Here is a 22731-nt window from a genome sequence, read left to right as displayed (position 1 = left end):
CCTACTAACTGTGAAGACATCCAACCCACATACAGGCCAGTATCAGTTAAGGTAGAACTAATGCTAACAATGTTAGCCAGTGAAATTAAATATTGGAGTAGAATGAACATTGATCTTAGCTGTTTATTCCTAATGCCAGCAATGACTCATGTGCACTATGATCTCAGAGCCACTGTTGTTGGTGGAGCCACACTTAGTAACTCTGACTAGTAACTGATATATTAATACATATGAAAGTCAGAAGTATGTAACTTATGAAAGTTCCAAAATGATACATATAGGTTTTGCTGTGCTGTAACAGTTGCTCGTCATAGAGTTCTTTATGAACGTCTTTGACAATCATCTTGAGTCTACCAGGGTCTTTTAAAGGGAAGTTGTTTACCATATATGACCTATTTTAGACTTGTGATTTTGTAAATGACAATGGTCATGCAAAAGCAAAGTAATATACATGTAAAATGTGTGATTTAATCATCGGTTGTATGTGTTGGAAAGTTATGATAAATACCAGTCTTCTTCTGTACAGGTTTAGAACTTCTCCCACACACACTTCTATAATGAGGATCCCACAAGCTGTTCAGGGTCATTTTATGGTGATTTTTTACCATAACATTATGCATGTAGTTTCTATCACCATGGTCTCCTCAACAACGTGATAATATGTTACAATTTAGATTACAAAACAAAAAGAAAAAACAACACTACTTATCCAAAGAACATTTCAAATTAAAATGTTATATTGTTGCAAACAGGGTTAAGTATTACACAGCAGAACATGTGTAAACATGTTTCAATGGCCAGATAACAGAATACCATTATAGAAACCACCTTAGTTTAGCTTTAGAGATACGGTTCTTTTGGATCAAAATTTCTTTCAGTGTTTCAGATTTGGAACAGCTGGACCAGATCATGAAGATGATGCCAGGTAGTCAAATCCTAACAAGTGTAAATTAAAGGGATGAGTGAATGTATTTATTTCATAGTTTACTCTGCATTTCAAAACTTCCATTATACAACAAATAGTTCCAACCAAGCCATCCGATCGGTCAACTAGACATTTAAAACATGCTCAAATCAGCATGACAGCACACCGTGCTCATCACTAAAAATATGACTCCGCCAGGTGCTGCCTACCTTGTTTGCGGAAAGCCGGACAGCAGTTTTTTGACCGCAGTGAAAATGTTGTTTTTGAAAGGTTAAATGCCAGCAATCATGGATTGAAGCAAAATATTTGTGAATTTTGGAAATGATTACATCTATCTTTTTTCAATCACTTTTGACTTTTGACGTTTTCCAGTTATTAATCAGACCCCATGTGTTTCCAGGGAAACTGAGATAACACTTGTAAAAAGTTTGTATGTTGAGAGCGAATTGCCCCACAACATGAATACATTTTGATTATCTCTTTTATTTTGTTTGGGACTGTTGTATAATCCCATAATTACACTCGAGGGTGAGCTTTAACGTCATTATTGGCACGACAATGATGCGGTCAGGTCTGCAAGCATCACAGAAGCACACCCTCTAGTGTAATATTGCTTAATTGTTATTTTTCATATTCATAAATCAAATCTCCCATCTTCTCTAACTTCTTCTCAACAGTCCCTTTCAGCCCTTGCAGTGCACCTATCAGATCTAAATTAACAGTTGCCCATATGCCCTTTTCACTAGCCCGAGGCCATTTCACTTTGGGTTTCTGCCCATCACTCCCGTCTTTCCTTGGCTGCCTACTCTCACCACTCCCCTGGCCCTGCCATCGGTGCTACCTTCTGCTTCTGCTTCTTCCCTCCTCAGTGGCAGGGATGCTGATATCCTGCAAACTTTAGTTACTAGCTTGTTGTTGGACGTCACCTGACTGATTTGATTGACTTCTTAAGAAGTACTGATTAATGCGGGGTCCCTGGTCACTATCCTCTTCACCTGCTCCCAAGCACCTTTTTGCGTTGGAAGTCACTTTCTTCCAGCCACAAGGGCATATCTGCAGTTATCGTTCCTCTACCTTTGATACTGTGGCTTCCACTGAAGTGCTCTCCCTGCTCGTTGTCTCACAGGGTCCTGCCTGGGAGACATCTTCCACCCCTGCTCTCGCTGACTCTCAGGGTATGCTCTTTTTCTTACTTCTAGCTTCAAATGGTGCAGCCTAAGATACTAGGCTGCTGCTATCATAGCTAAATGTTGCCTTGGATATGAAGGGAAAATGTTTATTGTAGCATTTACAATCAGAAATTTGCATCTATGTAACTTCTTATCAAATTCTAAAACCTAATAAAAGATTGACCTGTCTGGGTGTTAAGATGGTATACAGCAGTTTTGGTAAATTGTTGAATTATGGAAAACTTGAAAGCTGCAGTTTCTTATGACCTAGGCAGAACAGTACCACCTGACCCTTCAGGTCTGTTTGACCAGTGGCTGTTGAGATGTGTTGCTGTGGACCAAAGTGTTGAATGGACACATGTATCACTATCACTAGGATAGATGGGACAAACAGGTCACTATCAGCTTTTTCTTACTCATCCACCATCTTGCTTTGGATAATGCCACAGCTTTACTATCATTCAGTGAAGTGTGTGCATGGTGTCACGGTTTCATCACTAATTATGTGCAACTCTGCCACCAAATGATGGCCAGTTACTGAGAGTTTCTATGTTTGCAGTTCTTAAGACATGTAGGTTGGGGTCTGCAGAGGGCAAGAACCTGGACACCTGTTCCACACCTGTGTGCCCCATCCATCTATTTTAAGCATGTATAATTTACCAGCACTAAAACGAATATTTCATTACAAGGGGGCGGCAGTCATGGATCCCAAATAAAGAAACTGTTTGGGATTCATTTAGCGGTTTGTTTTGTCCGAGGTGCTAACCACTCTGTATTTGAGACATGTTAAAAAAAAGGTCTTTTTTTTTTGTACATGCTTCATCTGTAACACTATTTCTCCCTTCCTTTTCAAATATCCCATTACAGAACAACCCCCTAATGCTGAAACTGTTTGAGGTGTAAGAAAAAATCCACTTCCAGGACTGGAAACAAATAATCTGCCATATATTACAATATTTCAAACACAAAAACACGGTTAACCGAGTTGTTTATAGAAAAGTCAACCTGCTTCGAGCAAGTGTCCATCTTTAGCGATAAGTGTGATAATTCTAAGACAATGGAGGCCAGTCCATACATGAACACGCCGAGAGAGAGGGTGTGTGCGTGACACAGCAAGAGGAGACAACAGAAAAAGCAGAGCAGCAGTCCCTCGACTACTCACTGTAATTACTCTCACTATTTAGAGAGCTGTGAAAGCCTAATTAGCAAAGGTGATATTTCTGGCTTCTTGCTGTAGATCAGACTGAAGATTACACCTCTCTCAGGGGCAGACTGAGACTGAGCCTACCTTTAGCAGGCGATTCAGGGCTACGTTACTTCATCAGAATGCCTCCACAGAACTTTACTAAGATTTTGATTCAAGACTAGGATTGGGTTTAGCCGTTTCAGACTCCGAATCCACTGTAATGGATTAGTTTCAGCCAGTGAAAATACACTTGCTTAAAATTTCAAATCTGCCTAATAACAAAGTAGATTTTATCTAACCATTTAAGGTCAATTTTAAAATATATGTTACGAGTTGGAGGAGGCATTACACTGGGTGTAAAATTAACATACTAAATTCATCAGATTCAAAGTCACTTTGAAGAATTCTTCAATGCGGAGAACACAGGCTTTGTTTCTAAACTGAATGTCCATCCCAGAGGAAATCAGGTCTACAGTGACATAAAAAAGCTTCTGATGACAAAATTAATCTAATGATTTATGAAGGTAGCACAATCATTTCACTCATGAAATTTGTTTTTTTCTATACAACAAATAGTCATTTTAAATGATATCAATCTAACATTTACTTATCAAGTTGATTCTGTAATATTTAGGCCATGTTTACAGGGAAAGTACTGTAAGAACTGTAAGTTGACTGTGTAAATATACACATTAGATAATTATTTTTTGCAAATAGAACAAAATGTAATACAATATTTTCAATTCTATTTATTCATGAAATCAGGTTACAATAGTAACTTTATGTGTAGCTGTTTCCTGACTGCTTCTCAACAATGTCTACAGTTAACTTTTAAAGATATTACAATCATCATTATAACATGACGCGAATGGAAAACGCTTGTGAACTCTGTGGGCTCCACCTTTGACCACAGCAATGGTCCCTTCTTCTGTTGTTTAACTCACCGTTTGGTACTACTTGTGGTCCAGCGGTTTTTCACACAATGTTGGTTTGTTATAGTGGAGAGTTTCTTTGATAGGACTATCCCATGTGAACCTCAGCAGTCAGTATTAGTGCATTCACATTCTAGCAGTAAAGAGAATAACTGTGCCGTCATATGCAGGAACTCAATATGCTCTGTGCCTACCAAGAAAGTCTGCTCGTACTATATCAGAAAAGTCAAAATGAAAAGAAATGAGAAAAAATGCTAGTAGCTTTAGCAAATAGCTTTGTTTGTTTAAAATGTACTCAAATTCAAATGCAAATTTGAGTAAAACAACAAAATAATAGGCCTGCCCATGTCTATCATTAACACATGCATGGTTATAAAAACAATAATAGAAAAATCCACCATACCATTTTCATGAATTTTTACATCATGACTTTCAGCCTTATTTAAACAAGGGAGAAGGGTAAGAATAAACTGAAAAAGAAACACAGTCTTGTGAGTGGACAAGATCCAGGTCTGAGATTCATAGTAAATATATAATGTTAGGAAGCACAGAGACAATGAAGTCTTACTGTAGAGTGGTCATCTCAGTCAGTGATGGCTGTGTGGCTTTCAGGTAGCTGGCCCGGCGTGCCTGGATTTTGGGGGAGGGTTTGGGACTCCCATCAGAGTCTCCACTGTCGTCCTCAGCCATGGCTTTGACATAGCTGCCACTCCTCATCCTCCGACAGGGGATGTCGTCCTCCTTCCCCAGAGGAGAGAAGCCGCTCCACTCATCCTGAGGTACCTGATGACCGGGCGGAGAGGACAGAGAAACACTGTCAGGAGGATCCACTCCACTGCTGTCGGAGTCCAAGCCACCAAACTGGCTAACTAACCTGTCCTGATGGTACATGGAACCTATAAAAACAGAGCTAACATGCAGTACAACAATAATCACGATACAGAGCACGATCTAGCATCCACGAACTGGACTAAACTGATGGCTGGCATTTTTCTTAATCTATCACTCTTTTACACACATGCATTCATACACAGCTCTCACACTGCTGGGGTACAGTCTGTTGGCTAATTAGCATGGAACAGTATGTGTATGGGTCTGCCTTGGGTCGGTCTGAAGTTTCTCTCTGGCTAATCATACATCTGCTTTCCAGGAGGCAGCTCAGTTCACCAACACAGAACTGTGTCATACATGAGCACAGGAGAGTGTGTAATGTGTGTATGTGTTTATATGTGTCTGCTCTGATCTGACCCGAGGGGCTGTTTGTTAATTGAAAAAGACGTGTTTTATCGGGTAAGATATGTTTAACTGACAATATCTGCACAAAGATAAATAAATGAACTGAACTAAATGCGAAATGTACAAATTAACAAAGATATAGGGTTTAGAGAATAACAAAATGGAGGCAAAGAGATAAAACGGGATGTTACTGTTTTTCAGATGTGACTTAAGGGGTCACTTCACCCAAAACACAAAAACACGTTTTGTTCTCACTTCCCTCTAGTGGCATCTATCCTGTCAGATAGTTTTGGTTCTATTAGTCCCTCTGCCTCTACCCCAATACATTCGAGGTGAAATACAATCTGCTGACAGTAATAATACTGTCTAACAGTCTGAGGTATTAAAGTGTAAATGTTTAAGGTAATATGTTGAAATGCTATTTAAAAACCTTAAAATAAAACAGTACTTGTACTACAAGATAAGAGTACTGCAACTATCACTGTACATTATAGCATAAATATACGCTGTTAGTCTTTTCAGGTGGTATTTCCCACATTTCTCCCTGTCTAAAGGAGAAAACAGAGAAATGATACAAAGACAACACAGAGAATATACAGCGAATAAAAGGAATCCATCAAGAGAAACTGCAGAGGCCAGTAGTTTGATGGCGGTTAATTGGTACAATTGGCCAATAACTACTTTCTTTTAGTAACTGTTTTCTGAGTTTGACATGGACACTAACGAAAGTCCCCCATTAAAAATACAACAAACGTGAGAATGACAGTCCCTGGAATAATACGTACCAATACCAAATGAGAAAAACATAGTGAAAAAATATGACATATGGTAAGTCACTGATTTGTTATAGTCACTATACTGTATGTTACCATATACAGTGCTTTAAAAGTGATCTAATGAATAATCACTTCTTTATTTGAAATGGTTCATTATGGATCAGTGAAGTGCCCCCTCTACACTCACACAAAGTGAACCAGCAAACATTAAGAATGGCTTATTAAGAGCTTTTTTGTTTTGTTTCTTCTTTCCAACGTTATGGATGATAATGAGTTGGCTTATAAAGTAAAACTACAGATTACAGCTTTTTCATGCCGGCCTGCGTTACCATAGTCCCCTCTCACAGTGGACATGTTGACTCATAGAAGGAGAAGCACAGGTGGAACTAATAACAGTAATGAGGCTCCGCTCCATTTAGCTGTGCCACTAAGCCATGACAGAGAGCCAGCAGGCACAACACCAGGACCCTGGAACTGACACACCTGTATTGGAATATAACCATTCCTAATGTTATTAGTTACACCTGTATGTAACAAGTCCAAATGTCAAGCGAGACAAGGGTCTGTCACACATGCCGCCTTCCAAAGACAGAAATATAATCATCTTTAATCAATTTCATACTTTAAAACTATCTTAACACTTTTTTGAGTAAGTCAATTATATGTACTCTATTATACTACTGAGCTGCCCTCTAGACCACCCCAAAAATCTGTGAAACATCTGTGATGTTGTCTTTTACTCCATGCCCCATACAGTACAAGGCTGCGTCCCAATCAGACATCGCAGTTACACAAGTGAAATGCAAGCCTTCATGCCAACGGTGTAGACAGATGTGTTGTTTGCTGGGTCTCAACATGACTGCTGAACTGTAACTTTACTGATAATAATAGTATGTTAACATGTGATGAAGCTCCATGATGTCTGTATATGTAGCGTATAGTCTATGGTTGGTATATATACAACCACACAGCTCATTATTTTTAATTAGCCACACCTTTTTAGTGTGTTTGTGCCAGCTTTAGCGATTCCAGCACCATGTGTCAAACTTGTGAGCGTTTACCACCTTCAGACTAGAGGCCAGAGTGTGAGAATTTGACAGACAATAACAGAGACAGACAGCAGGAGAACTGCACTGCTACTCTGACTAATTATATATGAATCACAGAGAGAAAGAGGCAGAACAGATCTGCTGGTCTCAGTGTCTCTCTCTCTCTGTATGTGTGTGACGTCAAAGAGACACAAATGAGCAGTTTGGCTATAAAAAGAGAATGCGGGAGAGGACCAGCTGCAGTAGCATCAGCAGCGCCTCTCACCCACGCACAGGCCTCACTTCCACTGCTGCTCGATACTCATTCTACTGTAATGGCTGAGGAACAGTGGAACACTGCTTTCTATGGTCTACACTATCACTGTCATTAGTGCAGATGCATTTTGAGATTTAACAATCCAACCAATACGGTCTGTCCATGTTTTAAGAAATAAGTCACTGCGCATGTGGCATTCACTTGGTGTATACAGTATGTCCCAAGCATTTACTGTGTATTTTATATTACAGCCTGTAGTTTCCTTGGCAACACTTGGCTGTTTTGATGGCTTAAGGCGGTAGCAGTAGAAATAACAGGTGCTGTAACAGTGTAGCCAGCAGCCGTGCTGTTGAGATGCTGGAGATAATAATTTGAAGATTGAACATACATAGCCATGGGCAATGGGGACAGCTTAATGTGTTCTCTTGACACAACTGATACAGCAGCTCTGATGTGCTGCTTGTAGCTGATGATTGTCACAATCAAAAAAGACCATATTGTTTGAAAGGGAAATGTAGTTTTTCCTCAGTTGTCCTTTTCATGCTTAGCTTTCGAATTTGTATTCTTTTTTAGTCTGTGTTTTAGACTTGTCTTTGTGCTTCAGGTTTAAAAAAAATCCTGAAACTCTCTCTGAAAGTACTTCAGTGCTGTTTACTAAAATCAAATTCACTAGCTGTCTAATCTGCAGTTGAAGCAACAATCCCCACAAAATCATGATCTGTGTTGTATTTGAACTAAGCTCAATGGGGGTTTTCACACTTCCTAACCCAACAACAAACGACTGCACATGTGTGAACATATCCACATTGGACAATAGGGCAGGGCTTTTGGCTATCTGTGTCCATTTTGGAGTATATCAGGGCATTTAGAGAAGAGGTTTGGCACACAAAATGTGTAACTTTTATTACAAATGACTTATTTTATCGTTTAGGTATGATGACTTATTAGTTAATGAACAAAATAGTCCCAGCATGTGACCTGCTGAGATTTAATAGGACAACAGACGTTTTGGTTGTTAACCCTATTACAGTAGTGAGGGACCCTGAAAAGTCAGGCATAACTGCTCTGAAGAGGGAGCTGAGTTTGCTCTGGGTGGGGTCAGTGCAAAACAACTCATATCTAGGGATTACAGAGCTTTTTTTTTTCTTTAACCAATGGCATCTCTCTCGAAGCATTGTGTTTATATAAATTTATATAAATGTACTTCTGAATCAAAACTAGGGTTGTGTGATTATACATACAGTGTGAGAATATACATTTGTTAGCTGTACCATTTGAACTGTGGTAGTTCTCCCTCTCATATCTCTGGGTGTGTTAGACCATCATGGGTGATATTGCCAATCAGTGAGCAGAACGGATTCACGACAATATTGAATTTGTATACGATTTTTGCATACATTTGATTCAGGGCCTTGATGTTTAAGGTATTTAATTTGCCAGATTAGCCAAAAACAGACATTCCTGTCTGGTTCTTTTATTCATGGACAGTTTCTTAATTACATTTCCAACAAAATGTACTGTATCTCATTACATACCACTATTGCGATTCAAAATTACATATACAGTGATTTTAACGCCCACTCCAATTGAAAACTGATTTAACAAATAGATGTCACATGGACGTTCCACAAGTACTTTCATCTGTGAAACTTTTTAACAATATTAGAAAAAAAGGGGGTCTCAATAGTCCCAACACACTGCCCTTGAAAAGGTGGAATATGCCCACTTTTACTACATAGTGCGTTGTTTACAAAATTCAAGAGGATATTCAAAACTGAACTTTCTGTCAAACTGCAGTATTTTTTAATAAACGTCTGTATCACAGTAAATAAATGAGTCACACTGCTGCTTGTTGAGACTGATAGACAGCAGAGAGTGGACGCGAAACAATAAGTCTGAGCCACTAAATGATTTCTTTGTCTCCTGCCCACTTAGGTCTGCTGCATCCTGAAATACAAAGCACTTCTGATGATCCGTCCAATCAGCTGGGGTCAGAATAGCCCCAGCATGCGCCTCTCATGTATTAGCATACATTCTGGTCACAGAAGTAACCATCAATTCCTCTAAAAGATAATTAACCAGTGATGTTTCAAAAACTCAAAAAGGGTTCAAACATATTTTTATCCTGCAGTGGACAGAATATTTTTTCATCCAGACGGTTAGAAGAGTCTTTGGAGATTCTGGAAATACAGTCAGAACAGCCGTAAGTGGTTTTTAAACGACCTTCTGGGCTTTCAAACATCATCAGCTAATTATTTTTTAGAGAAACTGATGTGACATGAATGTATGCTAATACATGAGAGGCACAAACCAGGGATAGGGTCAGAAATGACATAATGACACACTGTAGAAAGCTTCAGGATTATCATTCCATGAATAGACAACCAATACTCTAAAGGATGTTTTCACTTAAAGGAACTGAAGATGTTTCTGTTAAGGTCACTATTCAATAGTGTCACATATTACCAAATAAAACACAAATGTTGAAATAATGTCTGGGGGAGTGACCAGCACAAACAAATAAGAGCCTGTCCCCAATAAAGGCCATGAAAAAAACATTGAGGGGAGTGGAATTACCTGTGCAATAATGGCTCACATGGTAGAAAAGGTTTCAGTTGTAGTCACCTGGACACTGTTTTCAGAATCAAGACGTTACGGCTCCCATCCGGAAGTCATTCTCAATTGTGAAAATGGTCTGAGAACTCAGAAATTTAAGCTACTCTGTGTTGCTGAAGCCCTGCCTTCAGGGAGGAGTCTTCCTGAGTGTCTGCTGCTCCCTGGCGGCAGGGCTTAAGCAACACAGAGTAGCTTAAATTTCTGAGTTCTGAGACCATTTTTCTCACAATTGAGAATGACTTCCGGATGGGAGCCGAAACGTCTTGATTCTGAAAACAGTTTCCAGGTGACTACGACTGAAACCTTTTCTACGATGGAACACTCCTGGACGAAAGAGGGACTACACCGTCTTATAATGGCTCACATGGTGAAGTCATCATAATGTACATTTCCACAGCACTAATTCCATCAGCACAACAGAGTCATGTCATACTAACCACTATATTGCTCTTTTTTTTTCTATTTAAACACAAATACTGTTTTCACACATCTTGCTGTTTTTTGTGTCCTTTGAGCTGCAGGAAAGCTTTTAATGTGGAACATCTGTGCAGAATGTGTTGACGTTTACTGACAGGAACTTAATGCCGATGAAAAAAAGCAGAAAGTAGACAGGAAGAAAATGAGAACTGTAGAGTGGTGATGACTTGACTTGTACTAATTTGTCATTATACTGAATTTATAAAGACAACAGGTAAACATGGAGGAAAGTGTTGAGTGTGCATTGACAGCAATCAGCATCAAAACCAAATTGAAATGGGAGCAGATCAGGAAGACATTACAGAACACTAGGATTGATGGTCTGTCTCTAATATAAACCTGCTACAAATAAAGGCCTGATTCTCTCTGCAGCTGAGGTAAATACAAGCCCCAGCCAGTATTTCAGAATTTATGGTATAATTGGTCATTTGAATGTTCACTCCTGTGTTGGTAATTCTGCTGCATGTCATCCATGTGTACCGTACAAAGTAACCACGCACCCACACACAAATTCCTAACCATACACACACACACACACACACACACACACACACACACATTCAAACACAAGATTATCCCACACACCACAGTACAGGTAACAAGTAAACAACACCAGCAGGTGGCCATTTAACTTTTTCAGCTACAAGGTACTACACATTGGAGCATGTTGAACTATATCCATCATTTGACTAATCGAGGCACTAATCTATCTTTATATCGAGGTGTTCTGGTTTCCATCTGTAGTCCGTTTGTAGAGTAGTACTGAGCTATCACGTTTGAGCGGCCTTTGGTTGAATGCAGGTAAACAGTCCGTGTGGAGAGCAAAAGAGTCAGAACGCATTGGCCAAATTGCAATCTCGGAACCCTAGAGATTAGCTTTTAAAAAATGTATCTGCATTCAAATCGCCGTCAGACAATAGCCAATGGGTTCCGAGATTGCCAATCGGACTGTAAACAATGGCCGGCGCACGGAAGAGGAGGTCTTGGCCTGGATATCAGTTATCCGGATATCCTCTGGCTACACCAGAAGTTCCAAAACATTGGCCGTTGCCCGTCAGACACTATATCGTTGTCAGACGATAGCCATTGGGTTCCCAGATTGTCATTTGACTTCTCAGTATTTCCCAGATATAGATATTTATGTAGGGTGGCCACCAAAACAGATTTTATTTGTACTGTCAATAGTCGGTGTAGAAATGCAGCTCAATTATTGCTTGTGGATTGTCTGCCAGAAAGCTACATTAAGTGCAATCCTGTAGATTTTAGACTTTTTTTCATTCATTCCAAGGGTCGGGGTTCAATAGCATTTTATCAGATCTGAACCAAGTATTGAATCTGTTTATTGAATCAAAATCCTTTCAAATCCCTCACTAAATCCATCTCAGTTCAGTTTTCAACATTTGTAAGTTCAGTTAAAAATAAGTCAAAGTTAAAAATTCAGTTCAAAATCACATTCTGAGAAACATTACGGTTTTGAGGAGCAGCCTAATTATTGTTCACAACCTGAAAATGAGATGAGAAACCTAAGATATAAAATGTTGATTAAATATGTATTGAAACATTGAAATAACAGCTGTAGCCCACTTACTTTTACACACTTTATTTTTCACAAGCTACTTGATCCAAATAGTGAACAGAACTATTAAGATGATAAGATTAAATTTTTTTCATACTGTATGGATGAAGTTTAACTGGGAGGTTCGGATTACTGGAATAGATGTGATGAGATCAGCTGAGCGTTTCACTAAAGAGGACTCACCACTCTGTGTGTCTTGTTGAACTACAAAAACACAGTCCACTCACGGTCATAGAGGCATGGTAGAGTGGTGTTGCTTTCTCTAACAAACAATCTTTGGTGGATTACAGACACCAGATTCCACATACCAGCTTAACTAGACATTATTATCTTTTGCCCGTTAGGCAAGTTACTCATGGAATTAATGTTAATTAGCTACAGCTGACATAATCTGCTGCTGATAATGGTTGTCATTTCAGTTTGAAAGTTGGTTGTACTGAATGTTCTTTGAAAGTTATTTTGCTGACTTCAGACTGCAAGACAGCACGACAGCACATAAATGTACCATTCCTCTACATCGGACTCAGATGTGCGCTATCATTGGATGATCAGGGCTGGAAGACCCACATACTAGTTAGTAAACAAAAAGTATTTAGGAAAGAAGTAACTCTGCAAAGTAAGAAAATGTCAGCAAATATCATGATGAGGAGCTCCAACCTGAAGACGATTACACACGAGCGACGAGGAAATGGTGCTGAGGTGAGGGGAGCGAGACAGGGAAAGAGCAAGAAGAGGGGACACTGCTGCTACATCATCGGATCAACCAAAACACCGGCCTCGGGAACCAACAGACAGCAGGTGCTGATAGAGTTGTAACACATGACAAACTATGCAAGCCATGACAGAGTGATTTTGCTGCCATGAATGGGACATTTTGGAAGTGCTGTTGGAGAAGTCAGAGCTAGTCAGTGATGCAGTGGTGAAGCTACATGTGTGACAAGCCACCCTGATTTCAGCGCTCTCTGGCAGGTACACAGTAAAGTAGACAAAGTTGTGGATCCCTCCTAGCTACAATGTTTTGGTCAGAAACGTGCGTTGCTTCACGTAACAGAGTCTGCCCAACTACTATGGGGGGACATCTGTCCTGCTAACCAATACAACACGTAACAACGCAGATGGCATGTATTTCTCCGCCATGGCAAGTAGTCCAAGGATAAAAGATTGTCACTACCGTGAGTTATAATTGCGGACGTGCGTTTTGGTGGGCGAAGTACTGAATTTTAAGGGTGTATCACCCGAACATTTAATTTTAAAACTTCAAACAATTTGGCCAAAAATGTACAAAAGCTAAAATATGGCTGTATGCTTTGGGAAATGATGGGCACTATTGGAAGGTGTAAGCAGGCAGTAGTTATTTGGCTTAAAGGTGCCTTGTGGAGTTTTCTTGTAAACAAACTAAAGTCATGTTTACATTCACTGTTACTCACTAAAACGCAGAGTATATTGTTGAGGTCTAACAAATGTATTGAATGGATTTTCTTCCTCATAAAACATTTGCAAAGCTGATTTTAATTTTAAATCCAGCATTGTGTACATCCACATTTACTAGCTGTAGTCTTCTTCTGCCCTGTCTTTGTTGGCACATTGCTGCATATATTGGCATGTTACCACCACCTGTTGATCAGTGAAATAGTGTGAGATCGCCCACGTGCACATGAGTCCTTAACACAGGAACCCGCTCATAGAAAAACAGCTCCATAGCGCTACTAGAGGTCAAAAACTCCACAGGGGACCTTTAAACATGCAGAACCACGGCATACCTGCCAACATTTAGGTTTCAAAATACGGGAGTTTTTTCGGTGGTGGCAGGGGGGTTAGTTCAAACTGTTCAGTCCAACTCTGCTTAAATTTGCTGGTGTATTTAGATTTTTTAAGTGGAACAAAGTCCTGCCCTGACATTTTGATAACAGCTAATGTTAACTTAGCTGGCCCATCTGCCTGCACAGAGAGCAGCTGCTCGCACGCCCCTTAGATCGGGGTGTGGGTTGCCAGGTTGCGTGACAGATGGGTTGAAATATTATGTAGTGTGTAGATTGTGTTTCATAGACGATCTGGCAACTTGGGTGATGTCAGACAAACATCCAAAACTTGAATCCGTGTATGACGATTATTCATAATAAAGTTTTAGGGCCATTCAAATTACATTAGTAATTAGTTTCCCGGGAGAAACAACAAAACGGGAGGACGCCGGGAGATGGCCTTGAAATACAGGAGAAACCCGGGAAAAACAGGAGTGTTGGCAGTTATGAATATGGTCCTTCATAATTTTGTTGGAAGTCATGTAATCACTGTTTACTGAAAGTTTACTCAAACTAAACAACACAATTAGGGCTTCTAAAATAAAGGGAAGGCTAATAAGCTTAGGAAAAATCAATAAAACTCAAACCCTATTCAAATTTCTATTTAGTTGCACTACCACTAGATAACTGCCACACATAATTAAACTCTTCCTATATGTAGTTAAACACCTCCCCAACATTTAGCTCAACACAGCACTTCAAAGAACAGCACAGCACAACAACAAGCCATCAAGACAAAAACAGTGAGAAAAGGCAAGATAACTGGTAGAGAGGCAAGAAGGAAGCGCTACTAAATTAAAAATGAGGTCTACAAACAGGAAAGGATGTCGTTCTTCATGAGTTCATGTCATTACCTAGCATTCAGAGAGTAAGGCTGCTACTGACTCTGCACTTACTTCTCTCTTCAACTCAAAAGGAGGAAAGAGGAGGAAGAGGAGAAGGAAGAGGGAGGCTCCCCAAACCAAGAGGAAGTAAAGGAGGTGGAGGTGGGTTGGTGGGTGGCAGGGGGTTGGGTGGATAAGAAGCGTGGGGGTGAGTTGGGTGAGTGGAGAAAAGGCAGGAGGGGAGGAGTGGTGGAGAAGAAGGTGGAGGAGGTGGCAGTGGGGTTCTTGGGAAATCAGAGTAATAGACTGGTGGTCGGGAGCAATGTTCCCTCTAAGGCTGTGGACACACTACCACATTTTTATATGACACTGTATACATACTGAACAGTTTATCTATTAACATTAGACTAGCGTGGAGTGTAATTTAGCCCCAGTTAGCAATTCTGGGATGCTTGGAGATTTTGCTTATTGCATTATCGCAGTGTTTAACACAACTGCTGATTGTTTTCAGTCTGGTTAGTATGTGCGAAAGCAACCAAACCCCCAACCTAAATCTGTGTGAAACCTCACGCCTGCTGGTGAAACCAAATACTAATCTGGTTATCTGCTCTTGACTGGTCTTTGGTGCAGGTGTGGATGGCCGTTATGTTGATTAGGAGATTAGTCAAGCACTAGAGATTTTGCTATTTGGTTTCTATCAAGGACTCTATCCCTTTGATATTTCTGACTGTATTAGACCATTGCAGGCAATGTTCCAAATCACTGAGGATGACTGCTTTATGACAATATAGGATTAGCAGGATTTTTGCATCAATGCAATGAAATTCTTTGATTTGTCAGGTATTTATTTCACTAGATTTATCAAAATGGTTACCATATGGCTACTCTATTTGTAAACAATCTCAATTGAACTTCCACAAATGTACTCCATAATGTTATCCAGAATCTTGCTCTCACAATATAAAATGACATATACCATGATAGATTTTATCCACTCACCCCTAGTTACAGGTGATAAGAGTATGGTAGATGGCACCAAAGACCAGCCAAACCATAGCATATGGTCACTTTAGTACCTGCTTTTCACCAACAGATGTTGGTCTGGTGTTTGGCTTGGTTTATATTTATTTATTTATTTATTTAAGATTTTTGCTACACAAATCTTTCTAATGTTTTTTTAAGTACACATTTCCAAGTCAATTTTGCTATCTAAAAATTAGAAGACATTCTAACTAAGGAAGAGGGCAGCAACGGTCTGCATTTATTGTGTAAAATCTGTCTTATTATAGTTTTGCTTTGAATTGCCCATTGCCTTGGTGACAGTTATTGACAGATGGCAGGTCTGAAGAGACCTGCCAAGAACACAGTATCGTAAAATATAAGACAACTATTAAAAAAAGAGCAAGAAACTTGTTCTTCTGCCAACTTTCCTTCTGCCAGAAGCGTCACAAATCTGCAGTTCGGACTCCTTAATGGAGGTCCTGTGAAAAATTATAGCTAGGTAACTAGCCAGCAGGCTAATTAAAAAACTAAAATTATCAATTACTACTAATGCCTCAAATCCACTGTATGTGAAGCCTAACATCAAATTTTAATTTTCAAGTTTCCCTAATTTTCTCATGCACTTTGGCAGTTAATGAAATGATGCTAGAGCCCAAATCAGAATTCAGCAGGTGATGTCACCATCTGCTATTGACCTTGTGTGTTTGAGCAACAAGGAAGTGCTCCAACTCCGTAACTTTGTCTTGCGTAACATCCTGCCTACACCAGAAATGCATTGTGTAAATTGACATCTGCTGCTTGTGATCACCGTGCGCCTACATTTGATCAAATATCTGTGCAGTTTTATAATAGGCCGTATGGTGTGAAGGACTGACAGAGCTGGAAGAAAATGAAAGACTTTCTTTTACAGCAGTCTGACAAACATCGACTGCTATTTACACAGTTAATTATGTTTCTCATCTCATCTGGTTAGTTACACTATTATACACAGTCCAGTTTTCCATAACATAGGATTATTATTGTGTAACTAGCTAATTATTCCCATAGTATAGATAAAATATATATTATAGTTGGGTGAAAAGATGCGTTTTAATTCATATTGGTAAATCAGACCAGATCAATCAGAACAACAGAGTAAAAAACATCTAGTTTAGTGATTGTTTGTGAAGACAAATGATATTAATAACCTACATCATTATACTGATAAATTAGCATCATAACTCTTGAAAAAATTCACCATAGAATCAGTAAGCTAGTAGAACTAGTTGTAAGCTAGTTAATGCTGTAGGTAACTTTTTTCCAAAGATTGTCTTTTTAATCCAACATCTGTGGTGGATGTGTTGGTGTCAGGTCACATAACCTCCTCATAATTGTGGATATAGCTTGCAGTTGCAAACGAAAGTTAAAAAACAAAACCGGAAATGGAACAAACAAAAGACTGGGAGGGCCGCATAAGGTCAGAGAGCAACATCACCAAACACCCAAACACCAGCCGATAGAGGAGGAGCTTTTCAGCAGTCAGATCTGCGGCTCCACACAGTTTTGGGTTTGGTTACTCTTTTAACAAGACACATGTAATTAGCTAGTCATCCATTCTAGCTTCCATATAGCTGTTTTTTGTGGGTCTTCCAACAATATGCCAATTGCAGTATGCTGAAATGACTAGTTCAGATTCATTCGGATTAGTCAATCAACAAAAAAGAGTGAGTGTTGCTTTTCTTATCTTATGTGATTGTAAATTGAATATCTTTGGAGTGTTGGTCGGACAAAAGAAGCAATTTGATGACATCACCTTGGGCTTCAGGAAATTGTGAAGGGCAATTTTTCACTGTGTTCTGACATTTTATAAACCAAACGATTAATCAATAATGAAAATAATTGTTAGTTGCATCCCTAATGCTAAGTGATAACATACTATCTGCACAAGATCATTCTAAATTCAATTAAATGATGTAAATAAATTTAATGGAACATTTCCAAGATCCGAGAATCCATTGACGGTCTTTGATCCCGGGCATGGACACAACAGGGTTTGATAGTAAAAAAATATATCAATATATTTATACCCTCTGCAGGGTCCTATCATCAGAATGGCTCAAAGCTGTCTGTCTGATATCTGAAGATTGAATCATGCCTAAAGCCCTCACATTACCAGCTCTAGTGTGTCCCCAGCCTTAGGCAGTGATATCCAGTCATGGTTTCTAGCAATGTAAAGCTACAGTTGTCACTCCAACCAAACACTAAAGCAATGCTGGGACTAAAGTCCCTGGACTTTGACCCAGAGCAGCCCACCAAACTGGGATGCAGATTCACTGATCCCTGGCAGGGTGCATGAAATGCTCGCACCCCTGCAAACCTTTTTTTTTAATAAGACTGCTACCTTTATGACTATTATGCAAGAGACAATGTTGTTAAGTTTTGATATTTTCTGTATAAGAAATCTCGCACACTCAGTTGCCAAGGATCCACACTGCAGACGTATCCCCTTCTCAGGAACTTAGGTCCCAAACTGTGTCACGACATCCTTCTTACAGAAATACACATACATTACATAAGATATTTCACTATTAAACTAACCTAATTATTTGCTGCTTTTCTCCATATTGACTCTTTCAGCTCACTATTAGCTAATTATATTGACATTTAAACAATAGAATGGTATACTTATTCTGGTTTCTTTGCCCAGTGCATCCTGTCTTCTACTTTGGGCTTCATTACATTAGCCCAAATGTTAGGTTAGTGCCCTCTGTTTTTAGCTCTTAACATAACTTGATGGGTATTATTCCTAGATTAGTCAGCCACCAGCTGACCTGCAAGATGGACCCCTGTCTGAGCTGCAGGAGAAAGCCTAAGGACCGTAGGTACTGTCCATTCATCATATTATGTTAATTTTGCATCCTCTTCAGGTAGCAGCATCCTTAAACCATGAAGATATCTATCATTCAGTCTAGCTCTTTCGTGTATTTTTCTTGTTTGAATTTATATTCTCATTTGGTTCAGTCATTAATCACTCGCTTGCTCTCCCACCTTTGATTATTAATAATCAAAGATAATCAATTTTGTCATTTATTATTAGACATGGCTATCTTTGTCAGTATCCTATATTCGACTGTGCATCACATTTTATCTTCCAATGTGTAAATATTGCAAATAAATGACCATATATCTAAGAGAAGTTGTCATGACTCTTTTGTGTGTGTAAATCTTCTAATATCGTCCCCGAAGTTCCCAAGAACTAGAGGAGCGACTTAGTGCCCATGTTTGCTGTGAGTACTATGTTCACTGCATTATTTATTCAGTGGGCAGATTACACGTGTTATTAGTAACACTAACAAGCTGTTCAAGTTGTAACCATGGGAATGTTTCCCAATGATTGTGACAATACAAGGCAATGATTCTCACTGTATATTATAAACCATTCTGGGAACTTTCAAAGGAGTGCCCTGAAATGATTTTGGCACTGGGATATCCTAAAACTCTGACAGGTAATTCCTGCTAAACTAGTACTTCTTGACCTATGTGACTCAAAAATAATAAATGAATGTGCCAGGACAGCAGCTGTGCACGTCCTGGAACTCGTGGCTGAATTCTCCAAAACTTGCCACCTGTCCACTCCAGTAATGGATTCCACTGATTGGTTTGCCCTTCTCTAACAGTAGCAGCAAAGTCAGAAAGTGTAGTGTTTGGTAGGACTGAAAACCTGAAGTCTCACTGGACTGGACACCACTGACTCAAAGGAAACATTGGTGAGGAAAGTAAGTTGTGAAAAAAAGGGAGGCAACAGAGGGGAGAAGGGTGAATCGACTCGTTTTGGATGGGAGTGGGGGAGAAATTATTTACCTGTAAGAAATGGCAAGAGCGCTCCTGTTGCTGACTGCCCTTAGATTTGACTAGAGCTCTATCTAGGTTTAGGTTACCGGATCCTGCGCTGGCTCGTAGCTGGTTGTGGCTGCTGTTGTTGGTGTAGACCTCTCGGGCCCTGCTCACCGTTAGGCTCGACGACCATGCCCCTTTCTTCACAAGGGGCCCGTCCACAAGACTCAGTGGCAGCAAGGGGCCACTTCCTCCACCGATACCGCCACCGCTGTTATTGCTGCTACCACTAACTGGCACACATGCCGACGACACTGCATACTTCACATCATTGTTGCTCCGGGAGGCTTTGAGTGCAGAATGGTGGTGTGTGTGGCCATGGTGTGCGTGGGTGTGTGTGTGCTCGTTGAGTGTGCCGTAAGGGTCCATCATGAAGTACTGCTGGGACTGCGAGGAGGAGAGACTGGGGAGGGGAGTCTGGGGGAACTTGTCGGGGTTGTTGCCAGGGTACCGGCCCATTGTCATGGCGATGGGAGAGGGGGATATGGAGGGTGAGGGTGAGGGTGGAGGTTGGTGGTGGTGAGGGTGGTAGAGACACAGCTCCCGTTCCAGGTTGTCATCTGAGCTCCAATATCCGGAGCCCGGAGCAGATGCTGAGCCGTGAAGCTGGTGGTGGTGGTGGTGGTGGCTTCGATGCTTGGGCTCCGCTGATCGACAGCGCTCACGGCTCTTGCTGCGCTTCCGGTGGCGCACTCCCACTGGTGGAGTTTCACCTTCTGGGCTGGCCCTTGAACCACCACCACCACCTCCTCCACCACCACCACTACCATTAACGCTCCCATTATTGGCCCCCTTGGAGGGCTGTGTGTGGTGTGGCCCCTCCAATGAATGTGACTTGGTGAAGAGTTTCTGGACTGAGTGGACAAGGTGGCGAATTCTCCCTGGGCTGTCGTTGTTGTTGGCCCCCATCCCCCCACTGTGGGCCAGCACTCCTCGTTTGTACTGCAGTGTATGATAGCCATCTCTGGAAAATGACAGCTGACGCTCAAACGGGTCCGCAAAGTTTGCTGGTACCCGGGTGGGCGTTTTACCTCCATAGCCTCCTCCTCCTCCTCCTCCTCCTCCTCCTCCTCCTCCTCCTCCTACATATGGTACCATGGCCATACACTCATCCTTTACCTCAGGATGGTGAGATGAGGAGGTGGAGAGGCACCTCCTTGGGAAGGTTCCGTATGGGACGATGCTGTTGCTGTCAGAGGGGTATGAGGTACGCTGAGCATTGTAGTAGGGCAGCTCAGCTGGATGCGGCATGGGAATGGGCACAGGCATGTCATTCTGACTGATCAAATATGGCTTGCGGTCAACATGGTGACCCAGTGGATCATATGATGGTTCATAGGAGACCACGTGATGGTGACTCCGACTACTGGACAGGCCTTTCATGACAGGGGGAAGGATGGTTGGATGGAAAGAGGAATGATATGGATGAGAGATGCCAGGCAGGCCCCTGACCAGAGAAGGACTGCAGAAGACTGTCCCTGAGAGGAGAGCTGCAGACTCTGGAAGACAGGAAGAGAGAGGAGCAATAAGACAAACAGTTAATGCAAGGCAACAAGTCCAACAAAAAAAAGTCATACCATGGGGATGATGTAGGACCAAATGAAATGTATAAAGACACACCCCTCTGGGTTTAATTCAATTATATTAGTGTTGCAGATGTTAAGAACTTTTAACTTTTGTCCTTTAATTATAACATCTTCATGTGCCCCACAGTTCTGTTTGGGACCCAGGTCTTGTCCCATGCCGTCCTTCAGAGTTTGATGACCCTCTTTATTCCCACAGTGAAAAGCATCTTAACATCATAATCCACTAAAGATGTGCAGAGCATCTTTTGATATAAGTTTCATTCACCCACCTATCAATCCATCTACCCATATGCTTATCGTGTGTAGGATTGGGGGGACTGGAGCCTATCCCACAATACAATGGGTGAGAGGCAGGTAGACCCTAAACAGGTTGCCATATCATCATAACATACTGACACTCATTCACACTTACTTCACAACTTATAGTCATCAGTTGACCTAACCTGCATGTCTGGGTTGTAGGAGGAAACCAGAGCGAACCCACACAGACACATGGAGAACATGCAAACTGCACACAGAACGGCTTGGAGATTCAAACCCAGAATTTGCATGCTATGCGGCCACAGTGCTAACCACTGAGCCACCCGATATTTATTGTGTTTTGTGATAGAGTTTAATATGTCATGAGCATTGAGTAAGTACGATGATGAAACTGTTAATTGCTACTTTCTCTAAGATCTCCTGATCTGTGTGACTCAGCTCGATAACGTCACCAACTTTAGTCCCGCCTACAAAGACCCTGTTTGGCTTGGTTGTTAACCATGAAAAAGTTGTTACCTAACTTCATTCAATTTTAGTCCTACCCATAAAGGCTCTGATTAGCTTGATTAGAACAAGTGGTTGCTTGGGAAAGGCTTAAAGGTACTGTGAAATTACCCTTCCGCTCAATTAAATTGACCCATACTCAGCTCGAAAAATGAGTTTCATGATTCCTGTGTAGGTAATAAATAAATATTCAGCAGGGTGATCACAGACTTTAAACAGCCTATAAGAGTGATGCTGCAGAATATAGTTTAGTAGTGTAATATTGTCCTAAACAGGGTGATGACAGACATCAAAATAAAAGCTTCTCCATTTTTCGAATATACTGTAGGGCATTAGTGTTTCTATTGGCCAATCATGCACATCCACATGGTTAAAGTTGAATAAAGGTGAACTCTGACCTGCAAGTCCACTCAGCTGGTAACCAAGAACAAGCAGTTGCTTGGGGCAACACCAAACCTCTAAATCACTGGACCAAATTGAAAAAGTGGGTGAGGTTGATTCAGGCACTGGAACCAGCCAATGAAGCTGTTCCATCCAAACAGATTTGGTGTTAGTCCAATGAATCTAAACATAAACACTGGCAGCGGGGAAATGATAAAGATTAAAAGTGGATGTCTTTTTCCAGTTCAAGGCCTGTCTTTTTCATTTCTACTCGGTGTAGCTACTTGGCAAACACATCCATTC

The 22731-nt window shown here is 40.7% G+C and overlaps 1 protein-coding gene across 14 annotated transcripts in view; it reads right to left on the bottom strand.

The window, feature by feature from the left end:
• Positions 1-22731, bottom strand: part of LOC122886730 (disks large-associated protein 1-like) — a 185780-nt gene that overhangs the window by 81422 nt on the left and 81627 nt on the right. For 12 of the 14 annotated variants that reach the window (XM_044219266.1, XM_044219267.1, XM_044219272.1 and 9 more), the window contains 2 exons: positions 19664-21195; positions 4781-4995 (listed from right to left, as the gene is read on the bottom strand). In XM_044219266.1, coding sequence (XP_044075201.1) covers positions 4781-4995; positions 19664-21079 — 1631 coding nt within the window. In that variant the 5' untranslated portion in view covers positions 21080-21195. The remainder of the gene's footprint in view (positions 1-4780; positions 4996-19663; positions 21196-22731) is intronic. The other 2 variants (XM_044219268.1, XM_044219273.1) reach the window with 2 other exon arrangements.

The sequence above is a fragment of the Siniperca chuatsi genome, linkage group LG13, assembly GCF_020085105.1.
Source record: "Siniperca chuatsi isolate FFG_IHB_CAS linkage group LG13, ASM2008510v1, whole genome shotgun sequence".
NCBI lineage: Eukaryota > Metazoa > Chordata > Actinopteri > Centrarchiformes > Sinipercidae > Siniperca > Siniperca chuatsi.
This window is presented reverse-complemented; position numbering and strand designations above follow the sequence as displayed.